The sequence below is a fragment of the Haliaeetus leucocephalus genome, unplaced genomic scaffold (genome assembly GCF_000737465.1).
Source record: "Haliaeetus leucocephalus isolate CR32 unplaced genomic scaffold, Haliaeetus_leucocephalus-4.0 Scaffold406, whole genome shotgun sequence".
Classification (NCBI taxonomy): domain Eukaryota; kingdom Metazoa; phylum Chordata; class Aves; order Accipitriformes; family Accipitridae; genus Haliaeetus; species Haliaeetus leucocephalus.
Genome location: NW_010972842.1, coordinates 4,892,254 through 4,904,757, shown reverse-complemented (window position 1 = coordinate 4,904,757; position 12,504 = coordinate 4,892,254). Strand labels below are relative to the sequence as shown.

At 38.8% G+C, this 12,504-nt stretch overlaps 1 protein-coding gene across 1 annotated transcript in view; it reads right to left on the bottom strand.

The window, feature by feature from the left end:
• CNTN1 (contactin 1) overlaps window positions 1–7,282 on the bottom strand; it is a gene marked incomplete at its 5' end in the record, with an annotated part of 79,498 nt that extends 72,216 nt beyond the window's left edge. The window contains 2 exon segments of the mRNA XM_010574053.1: window positions 4,231–4,403; window positions 7,134–7,282. Coding sequence (XP_010572355.1) covers window positions 4,231–4,403; window positions 7,134–7,282 — 322 coding nt within the window.
• Between the last annotated feature and the right edge of the window lie 5,222 nt (window positions 7,283–12,504).

The window sequence follows — 12,504 nt, the reverse complement described above, 5'->3', positions numbered from 1 at the left end:
AGTCATCATAACAGCAAATGCCAGGGAAAAATAAACAACAACAAAAAGTGGTACAGATTGTATACCTAAGAGTAGTCAGGTGAGCTGCATTTGAAGAAGCAATCCCAGGAAGAGAGAGGACAAGGATTTTAGGTTATTTTTCAACTGGCTTCTTCAAAATGCAAGTTTAATTCTTCACTGTAACTTGAAGTGGCTTCTCTGAAATGACCTGGCTGCGCTCCCTGACAACTCCAGCAGCCAAGGACAGGTAAGCAGTTAGCTCAGACACATCTTTTGTGCCAGAGGTTTGGGACAGAAGTGACTCAGATCCCAGGAGAAACCTTAGCTGATGCTCTAAACCAACTTCCATGCAGCAGGGTAAAGGGACTGTTGTAAAAGGATAAAGAAACAAGTCCTTCATGGAGCTACATATCATCCCGCAGACTGTGGGAGAACAGTAACGGTATCTGCGGTGTTAAGACAACAGTTGCATGAGTAACTGTAACTAGGTCAATAATTGCACTTTGCTGCTGCTTTTCACTCATTTTCTGTATCCACTCTGAAATTAAACTATAAACATCTTGAGGCAGGGAACACCTCTTATGAAGCTTCTCCATGTCACCGAGCTCAGCGCGATTGCAGAGATCCTGACTGAAGTCCTGCTCTAAATGCTACTGTGGTGCAAACAATACATCCATAATACCCAAGTGCACAGCCTCTGAATGCAATAATCTACCATAGAAATCCTCTAAGATAACTTCATTCAGATTACTTCAGCTTTCCTCAATGGCAGGCAGCTATCCAGTTCTACTAAACTCCCAAGGCTGGCTCTGAGATCTAACTAAAACTTAAGTTCAAGAGCAGCCAGCCAGAAACAAAGAAAAAATCAGGACAGAGCTACATGCAAAAAGAGATAAAGTAGAAAACAGAGACTATTCACTACTATAAAATGCAAAGTATAGCTAGATAGATCCAGCAGACACTCTGCATTATCTAAAAATAATTAATTCCTTAACTTTCTAACAACTGCTATGTTTACTAAATATGGTGCAGGTAAAGGATTCCTCCAAGGCCAACCACAGCTGTCAGACCTGAATGACTACAAGAATTTAGGAAGCAAATGACATTACGCTTTGTCAAATGCATGAAAAAAAACTCTAGGAGAGTTAACATCTGCGTCAAGGAAAAGATGCCTCTCCCAACTTCTGAAAAACTAATGTTTATTTTGCTCAAGCACACCAGAAGATAATACAGATCTTTCCAGTGACTGACTGGATCTTGACTGGGTCAATGCCTAAATGGTAGACATTGTAATGGGCCACTCTAAGGACTTCTGATTATTATTTTATACAATTTTACCCTGTGCCTTACTGCAACGTATGTATTGAGTTCTCCACAACTAGCTCCCAATTAATTTGGAATATTATTCTTTGATAAAAAAGGAAATTAAGTATAACAGACTGACACAGTAGGAATTAACTATTTGACCAGAGAGGTTTTGTAATCAAAGCCAAGGAAGCTCTTTACACAGATTGGAAAACCTGTATTCATGTAATAGCTGTAGTAGTTTGAGTATATTCCCATTTCATTTGCCAGCGTGGACCTTACTACACAACTACCGTCTATCTTCAAAATATTGACTGATCTTTCCTGAAAACACCAATTTCCTTGTTGCAGACCTTTTGTTCATCTTGTAAATTGTCACTATTATTCATTTCTGCTTTCTTTGGAACAGGTTAGTGTTTAAAATCTGTTGCAGAAGTAGGAAAAAATTAAACATTACAATCATTAGCAACAAATGTGTTGCTAATTTGATACTGCTTTGCATATGGACAGTGTAGGGTTTGATGAAAGGAAAACCTACCATTGCTTTTAAGTTATTTTAGCTATTTTAAGTTTACATTTTAAGTGTAGATATTTTGTTCATAGCGTTCTTGAATAACCTTTGAAACTTTGGGACAGCCACCACAAATTTATACACGGAATAGGACAGGCAATTTGTATATGTAAAACATTATGTTAGTCCTGAAGTAGAATGGTCTATGCCAGGTGCAGGAAAGTCATACAATTATTGAGATGTAATTGTACACCTTCATCCCTCTTAGGAAATGCTCTGTCTTCTTTGCGCATGCATTACTTGGTTATTACCCAATAATTATAAAAATAAAAGTGATTCCATGAACTCTTAATTGGAAGATGTTCATTTTTAGCTGGAATGAAAGAATTAGCATAATCACTGCACTCCTGTACGCACACAGCTAATATCTACAGTGTATGGAAATATCTCTTCATAGTTCTTGAAGCCTCTCTGCTATGAAATTGCTGTGGTTCACTATTCTGAAACTGTTTCCCAGCAAATAGAACAGTGTATCAACTTCTGATTTTGCTCAGGACCCACCAAAAAGCCACTAAGCATTCCTGCAGGTTAAAATTCCTTCCTTTAGGATTATGTGTGTAACAGCTAAAAAAGACTTTAATGGGTTTTAAAGCACTGGATGTAAAAAGATCCAGTTCTACCAAAGACAGGGTTCTCAGATGGATTAATTGACATGAAGTTTATGAGAGAATGCGGCTTTTGTTCCATAATTTCAGTAAATGTGACAGTAAGACAAAAATAAAATGTCTTGCTCATGTACAGCTGGTCAAGGCTTTTTTTGAACTCTTCTAAATGGTTGTTGCCATTTTTCAATCAGTTTATGCACAAGCAAAGGAACAAAAACTTCCACTAAAGATCAGGCATTTTCTATATTAATTTTAGCAACTCTATATTCAATTCTTTAGAAACCGTGATTGTGGAAGAAAATGTTTTTTACAGGTGATCATAAAAAGGAGAAGGGGAGAAATACAACAGCATAAAGAAGAATGAGCGTATCATTTTTTTAACAGGTATTTAACGGTTTCCAGCTACCTTTCACTTCTATTCTTCGCCTCTTTGCCCTAATATCATTTAAATATTTAAATATTACATATTAGGGTTCTGTTCAGCATAATTGCCCAGTACACTAACTATCAACATTCAGCTCATGCAGTCAGTGACCTGGTAGCCAGGAAAACATGCCTCAGACTGTTTTGATTCTACTTTTTTAATCTATTACATGTACTGGTTTCATTTTAAGTAGCTACAGCAACTATTGTGGCTTTTATCCTACTGGTCGTTCAGGACTGGCACCGTTGTTGCCTGCTTTAGGTATAAATAAATATCCTGTAAACTGAATTTTGATGTCATCTCCATTAGAAGTAAATAACAACCTGGCCTTCTATTCATTCTAGAAAATACACTGGGTAAAATACAAAGACTAGATCAACTACAATGTGATCCATCGGCTCAATGCAGCCTCTGAGTTTCCTTGATGTATGTGGTCCCCCAGTCTTATAATTACTAGCAGAAAGCAGAACTTTGCATTTCATCTCTGATCTCATACAGTAAGGAGTGAATTCTGCTCACAGAGGCTGCTGAAGGACAAGAGGAGCACTAAGCACTTAATGTGAGGATTAAAGGGCACACAGGGCTTGGTGAATGGTCACCCATGAGCGTGGATTCCTTTTTCTGTGGATTCCTTTTTTTGTCCTCTGATGAAAAAATATATCTAGGGAAAAAAGCATCTTAAGGCAGAATAAAATAAAAATCCCAAACACTGTCTTCAGTCAGTAAAATTTTACATTACTCTTCATAGAGAGCACATCAGTGCTTTACAATGCGTGTACTTGTTGACGGTGCAGGTCTGTGCATATGCATGCATTCACAAGACTAGTTCGTGATTGTCAGAAGCTGACAGAAATGTCCCCCAGCAGGGTCTTTGTCGTAGCCCAGGAGCCAGGGAGCACGCTTTACTAGCGAGTACCATGCCTTCCTCCCGCAGGCATCCCACTTGTGTTTGCACAGCAGCAGCACCTCATCACCATATGCCCCCACTTGCATCTTTCTGCTGCGACTATCTCCCCTCAGGTCCTACCATGACTTAAAAAGAGTCTGGACATTATTATCTCAAGATCTGGCTCCATGAGTCTCTTCCATTAATAATTTAACAATAACTCACTCAGAAGGATGTCAAGTCAGCTGAATGCTAAAGAATACAAAATGCTAACAAAACTTATTTTGTGTTGATCTTTGCAGACTAAGGCACTTAAGATACTGTTTTTACGGAGTACTACAGCCATAGCACATGCTAGCAGAAGACACTGCAGTGTAAAACATTGGGCATTTCAAGCTAACCGTAGTGTTTCTACGTTTTGACGTAAACATCGGCTTACATCCAAAACTCAGAGTGGCTTCACTGCTTCTGACAGTTCCAAAGATATTCGACACTACACAGACATATTTTCCAGCATCCCTTGATTTCTCTGGATTATTGATAACAAGTCTGCCTCCCACCATACTGTAGCGTTCCTTTGTTAAATCAATATCCCAGTTGTTGAGTTTCCACCTATTAAAAAAGAGAAGCCACATATAAGATTTGGCCCAAAAAAACAAACCTGGAAAGAAATATGATTTGAAAAATAACTCACAGGTTGTGATAAACTATACAGGGAGTTATTAATACACTTCTATATATGCTTTAAGTTTTCTTCAGCAAGAGCCACAGATTTTAACTCCATAGGTCTTTTAAACATAACAGTCTCAGTCTGCTCCAGCTTTCTCAGAGATGTGACATAGGTTAAATCCTGATTGCTGGCCAGGCAGTAAAGGATTCTTGAGCTGGCCGAGAATGAGCTAGCTAGTGATCAAGCACTGGGATTATAAACATATCCTCAAATAGTTATCTAAGGCCAAACTGGCTAAGAAAATACTCCCTCTGCACCTCCAAAGTATGGACTAATGAAATTTTTAAGAGCTTTTTGCAAACTCGCTGTAGGGGATGAAAATATTTCATAAAGCCTAACGTGCCAGTGAAGCCAGCGCAAAAACAGTGGCACGTCTACTTACTACATTCAGAAAATTGCTGGACACTCTCACCTTAATTACTGTAAAACCCCACAGCCAGTTCACCGAGCCACTGTAACTTGCACTTCAGGGACTACGAGAGGAACTCAGTGGCCCAGCTCTGGCCCTCACTGATTTCTACGGATTTAAAAAAAGTTAAAATACATGGAGTGGGAACCAGTATTCATGATTTATAGCTCTACCTACATCTATTACTGTGACCACAAGGGGGAGCCCATAACCTTCTTTGAAAGGAACTGCATGTTTCCTGAGCACAAAAAGGAAAAATACAACTTAAACACATTTAAAAATCATAAAATTCTTTCAGTGTAAATAATTTTTTGTCCCAAAGTAAAGATAGGCATTAGTGTTTGAAAATGAGAGCGCATACCCTATGTGTTCCTTCCTTATTGAAGATGTACTGAAATAGAATACTCATTTGGAAGCTGAAATTGAAATTGTCACAGAAAGAAACAATAATAAAACTGGTATTATTAAAAAATAAGTTAAAAATAATGAAATGGCAGGATTTTCAAGATGCAGTAAATAGCATTTAGGTTTTACAGGATTTTGGAGGTATCACTTCAGTCCTGTGAGACATACTACGTGTCTGTATTACAAATAAAAAAGCCTCTCTTCAGAAATACCTAGGCAGGAAGGACCTATCTACCTTTGAGACAAGAGAATTTTGGCTCATGAACTGTTGGAGGGCTAAGAAATGAAGATAATGTATCGAGGTAGACTACAATAATGATGTCAGGAAATAAGGAAAGTGACCTTACTCTGTATTGCACTTATTACCACATCAGCTATCAGCACTAAGTGTCGGATCTGTTCCTAGACAGAAGAGTTCTGGAGGTGCGAGGCATTTCTTCTAGAGTGACTTTACTAGTTCAGATTTTGCAGGGCCCATGATAGATGAAGAATGCTAAAAATTTATGTAGAGCCTGTAATCACTTTATAGATGGTATGTTTACATAGTCTTGCAGACAGGGTGGGGGAGTCTCTGGACAGACTGGAAGTGATGGGGAAGTATATCAGAAGGGTACCAAATCTAAGTGTATCTGATCTCTCCACACCTCCAGTCCTTTCCAAGCATGAATGGGGAGAGCAAACAAATGCAATAGCAAAATGCCATGTAGAAAAACTTGTAATGATCCTAGAGCCAAGGATCATATTCAAAAGGGGTATTCTAGTTCCCCCTCAAATCCTTCAATCACAGGTGGTTCTGTATATGTAGACACCTGTAAGCATATTTAAAAAAAACAAAAAGGCAATGAAGACTAGCTAAGCTGGTTTGATAGAAGAATACCATAGCTGACCACAACACTGTAACAGATGTAAAAGAATGGCCAGCAGACTCAACTGCTTTTTCTGTCCTAGAAGCCAGAGTCTAGAACACACGTAAAGTGAATATTGGGGGCATATCATAGGATAATTCAATGAAATGGATCTCTTTTGCTGGCAAGAAAGTCTATCTGTCCCTTAGTTTGATGACAGCAGTTTTCTGCCCATGACTAGGCTGTAAATTAGTCACGGTCTTAATAGTGACAATCTTAAGTACATTTCTCTGTACATAATGAGCAGATAATGGCTGACAAACTCATATGGATGCCCCGAGATCTCACAACGAAGCAGAATTGCTCTGCTAATAACACCACCATTATTGTGAAAGAGGTCACGTGTGACTCTCTATTAAAACTAGTTGAAATGTTTTTCCAGAATAAAGTTTTTCATGTCTTCAGTAGCATAGCTGACACATTTTGAGCATCTCTCTACAATATCGTGGATGCAAAAGCAACACAGGGTGTAGAATATCCAGGTTCAACAGCTAGTCCCCCTTCTTTCAGAGTAAAATAGGATAAAAAAGCTGTTCTGAATCAAGAAGAATAAGGACTTGAACCTCAGTCATCCTTAGCTAGAAAGATAGCCTCTTAATTATATTTTAAAGGTCACTTTTTTTTTTTGTTTTGTTTTGCATCCGGATCAGTATTCCTTTCAAAAGCTGAAAACATTGAACGCAACAGGAATACACTGTTTTCAACACTGTCTAGACATTCTGGCACATTGAATCAAGGTTGATTCTTAACTTAAAAATTCAAATCTCCCTGTTTTTTCCTGCCTTGACGACTTTCTATCAACCTGTGAAGACAGTCAATCATTTAATACCACAACCTGAAACACTCACTGAATAAAATATGTAAGACCTGAAAATCAAAAGAAGAGAGGTTACCTGTAAGTAGGAAAAGGAATCGCTCGAGCTCTGCAATTCATTGAAACTTGCCCATCTGAAGATTCTTCTGGGTAGATGGTATCAATGGGTTGCTCCTCAAAAACAGGTCCATAACCTTTGTTTCCTTCCTCTGAAAAAATAGCAGAGTTTGAAATTAATTACTTTTTAATTAGTAGTCAAACTGAAGATGAATCTATATCACACCTTCCAGATTCAAAATGCGAAGGCTAAATAATGACTTCCCCAAAATCAAGTTCTATATGCATCAACAAAACCAGAGCAGTACAAATAAATAATAGAAGTGCTGGCCTTCCTTCACTGACTCCTGCTTCATTCCTTCCATCTGGGAACTAAAGTAACTCAAACTATGTTCCTATAAAACTAGCCTCCCTGCCTTCTCCGCTGACATCATTTGATTATTTGTCACAGTTTATGCCAAATATGGTGGAGATAATTACGAATTGAAGATATGCCCTTTAGGAATGCAGTGAGACCAACTTACTTCACAGAGGCCAACAAATTCTCATCAAACAGGTCCAGATCTAAACCAACTATCCAAACATTAGGTGTCCCTTATCTTACAACCTAATCGACTCCAATGGTTTTATATATTCAGAAAGAATCTTTACTGCATCAGACAAAAAAACCTCTTATGTTGGAGATCAAAGCTGAGAATTACCTTGCTTCCAGAACATACTTTTGTCTTTCCTTTCAAGCTCAGGTATATGTATATGTTAAGTTTCTCCCCCCCAAAAAAAAAAAAAAAAAAAAAAAAAAAAGTCCCACACTGAAAATAATTTAAGTTTGTAAAGTCAAGCACTTAAAGGTGAATAAATATCGAACAGGTTTGACAACAAACTATTTTTTTTTAATCTTTATCCTCCATTTGCTGATGCTGTTGTAAAGGTTGCTGCCTCTGCCTGCCCCTGCTGCATTCCCTTCTCCTTTATCTCCCCCAAGCGTACAAGACAGCTCTTTGGGGTCTGTAAAAGCAAGACTAGGAGCAAAGGTGGAACGCTCTGGGAAAATTCTGCTCAGTAAATCCAGGATGCAACTGGCATTTTCTGTGATAACGGCAAATGTGCATTCTAGGTGCAGAACGGCACTGAGAGGAGATGGTCCATGCTCCGTAGAGATAATATTTTTTAGACAACACGGCCGTCTCATTCTCACAGGTCTCTACTGAGACTGAACTAACAGTATGGACACTTGCAAGCAAACTCATGGGAAAAACACAGCAGTACATGACTGCTACCAGGTTCACTTCCCATTCAAGTTCAGAGCCTTGCTCCAAATACCAGAGATGTCAGAGATCTGGAAAAATGACTGCAAGAATCTTGTAATACAAGGAAAAACAAAACAAACACAGTTTTCCTAATAAGATCTTCAGAGATGGCTGAATCATTTTAGCTTAAAAATTTCCAAAAGCAATGGTTAAGGATGGAAGAATACTAACATTTTGCAACAGTATCTGTGCTGCCTCTAAAAATCCGCTACGTGTCTTGCAATGCTGCATTTAAAAAATCTTCACAGATCAAGACATTAACTGGCAATGTAACAGATGAACGTCCTTAAATCAAATTACAATTTTGTACTCATCCCCTTAAAAGTCTTGCCTTTGGTTATAAAACATTTTAGACTAAATTAGACAGGTTTTAGAAAACCTAAAAGAGAAGAAAGAATCTATCTATAGAAATAAAGAATGTAAATTATGTCAGTGTTAAAATTTCATATATACATAAAACAATTCTTCTGCAGATATCTTTTTTATTGTTCCTGAATTCCATATGCATAGATAGACACTGGGTTACAGCACTAGCAGAAGATTGGTTACAGATAAAAAGTAAGTTCCCTTTCCAGTTCGTGTTTGGGGAAAAAATCACCACTTCCCTTAGGGACAGGAGCAGGACCAGAAGGCGCTGTTATGCTGCACCACATATGGTCAGGCAACTTCCTTTTTAAAAACTAATTCATGTAATGAGATGTCTTTCAAAGAAGGAAGAGCAACTAGAAAGAAAGGCAGAGCTTTTGAAGAATGGTCTGCTTTCTTTGATATTTAAAGCACAACACTATGTAAAAATCTACATTGCTAGATCTACTGCTAGATCAAAAGAAGAAGTAATTTCAGACTGAAAAGGCAAGAATCATGTATTTGCCCAGAACCTGGAATAACTGAGCCACAAACCTGATGGTACTTCCTAAGCAGTTCTTAAATATGAATACAGAATAACAATCGCCCCTAGCAGCAAACAGCCATATCATATGCAGCTGACTCTGTCCACCTTAGGACTCAAATGATGTTACAGATCCCTTAGGCATTTCACGGCATGCATTTTTTATGCTGCCAGCACTATTAATTTTACTGAGTGAACGTCTGTTTCTCACACCTATCGAATATGCTTTATAATGGCACTTCTGCTGCAATCTATTATGAACCTGGTTTCAGATGTCTGGCTGAGCAGAAAAAGATGTGCAGACTGAATGTCAGGTGTGGCAAGCAATAAACCTTTCTTTCTCAGACGTAAGCTGAGTGTGGACCGGTGATACGAAACAGCATGGGGGAGAAAAGAGAAGAGAAAGGGTTTGTGAAAAGATCAGGAAGAAATGTTCACCCTTTTAAGTGAAGCACCATGCCTGTGCAACAAAGTCTGGAGAGTGAGGAAGGGCAGACCAAGAGTACAAGGAAAAAGATCAGGTCGCTGAAGTTGTGCCTACAAAAAAAGGGGAGAAGTAAAAGCAGGGAAAGGAAGAAGGAAATGGATGCATTAGATAAACTGAGGATGAGAAGAAAAGCACATTTCATCTGTTCTGGTCCTGCTTTAGACAAGAGGATGGACCACCTGACCTCTCAAACACCCTTACTGCTCTATTTTCTGGGTACATTTCTCGTGATTTATATTTTAAATTGGAGCAAAAGCTATCACCTAATTCTGACTATTTGAGGCATTCTTCGGTGAATTCTTCAAACAAGATTCAGACTTTTCAACAGTGCTAAAACGTATTAGGAAGTCTTTGCAAAGGTCAAGAAAATCTCTACACAGTTGATGAGATCACGGATCCTGTATAACAACCATCGCTGCTGGAAGGTGGCCCTGCCATCCCTTCTCCGAGCGACACTTTCCAGCTGGGCAGTGTCATTTTCCCTCTAGGCATTCCTGCAACGCCTCTCATGCTTGTCTGACTTCTTAGGTAGCTGCTAAAGCTAAAGAGAGTGGAAATCTATTCAATTCTAGCTTTCTGGGTTAGTCTTCTGCCAGTTTAGTGAGGCGCATTTGTTCGCTGATGAAGCCTTACTTGTGCCAGTGCAAAGGGTGGAACGGGAGCAGGGGTGTAGGCTTCCACCTTCTGAGTGGAAAAAAGTTGTCTTACGGACTGAACCATCTGATGGAACCGCTGCCCAAGATAGATATCTCTGAAAGCCTTATCACTACTTACAGATGAGCTACAAAACTGTATTAGTACACCTTTATGTCCCTGCACAAGCCTGTGAGAGATCACAATATAAAATATCCAACACATTCAGAGAAAAGATACCCAAAGGATGTCTGAAAATAACAATCAGAAACTACCCGAGGCAGTTATTTTCAAGTCATCTCAAGAAACTTCATCAGAAGAGGAAAAAGGAAGGCACCATAAAAAGGCTTATTCAGTGCATCCTAATCCCGTATCTATTTAATTCAGGAAATGTCAAACTTTTCCATATAAACATATTTTTTAAAAATTAATTAGCTTTCAAATAACTTTCTTTTGCATGGTATACACTAATGTAAAACATAGAGACAAAGAGGTTTTCCAGCCCACATCCTGTTGGGGTTAAACCACAATGATTACTTAGGTCATAAAAAGAACAATTAAAACAAATCAGTAGCCAATCATCCTTGTATCAGTCCTCTGTGGATCTCCCTTCACCTCACATCCTTCCATATCCGAACCATTTGCCCACTCAAATGGCCCTGCAGCCTCTGGGCACCCTGCTCCTGGTTCTCCCTCTCACATCCTTCTCCTCTTTGATAAGGAAATTACGCTCATCTGTAAATATAAAGGTAACGCAAAACTTTTCAAAATAGCCACTGTATAGGTCCACTTCTTGAGTCTTATTTCCAAAAGCCTAATCACTGTCTGTTGCTGTTAGCATATTTCATTAGTTCAGTATTTATTTTCATAATATAATTCCATATAAATTTATTAATTCTACTATGTATTTCTCTAACTACACTGACACTAACACACTCATGTCATGTACAAATCTGGCATAATTTAACAACACAGCAGACAAAATCTGACTTGATTTTTGAAAGACAAACGACTTGAGCAAAGCTGCCCTGGATGTAAGTCACCATAACATTGGTAGGAAGAAGGGAAGGGACTGATTCTTTAAAACCAAATACAGTTATTGTGCATTAAAAATACCCTAAATTAACCATGTAACCTTCCAGCTTAGCTTACAGGTCTTCACTTAAAAACACATTTACGGAAATGATTCATTCAGTTCCTGATACTAGAGGGTCTCGTCATCTGTCCTTTGTATAGGCTTGCTGCAGACAGGACGAAGGTTGAGTAGGTGGGGAGAGTATGGTCACTTGGTCAGTTTGGGATTTGAGGATCAGGAGCCTGAGACGTGGAGAAGATATGTGGTATGAGCATCCCAGGGATGAAGCTTGGGACACTGTGAAAAAGCGAGGATGCAGGTGTTAGGTCTATGGCTATTTTGTGGGAATGGCGAAGTGACCATGGGCTGCCTTGACATTATTGTGATGAAAAGAAATAGATGTATCTAGGGAAAGGTGATGGCGTAACTAGAAAACCACTTGGGGTACAACTGGGGAGGGAACCAGAGGAACTGAAACAGAAAAAAAGGAAACTTCATGTGGTATAAATGAGGTGCCAGGAAAATACTGTCCAGTGTAGACATCATCATACAGGTATGACTTTTTGGCAAAAGTGTGGACAGTCTTAGGGGAAAAGTGGAGGAAATTCTCACCATCCAGGAAAGGGTGAGCAGGGCTCACCTGCACATGAACATACACACACAGAGCTCAGCTGTTTCTTTCTTCCCAACTTATTTCCCACTCAGTCCTGTTAAACAGTTTGAAAAACCCTGTTCTGAAGAAATACTCTGTGTTTTAATATCTGGCTGATTGTATTAGTTGTTCAGAAAATTCTTTACCAGCTGCAATTTCTTGGTTTGACATTATTACCACATTTTTGTCAAACTTCTAATTATCTAGACTTTTCATGTCTGGGTCCCAGCTTATCTGGACGCAAGACATACATACTCCTAATATTCAGGGCAACATGCCCTCCATTTTTTCACTTTTGACCTTCCCAAGTACATGAATTTTAATCCTTTTAAATACAGCAAATGACCTGC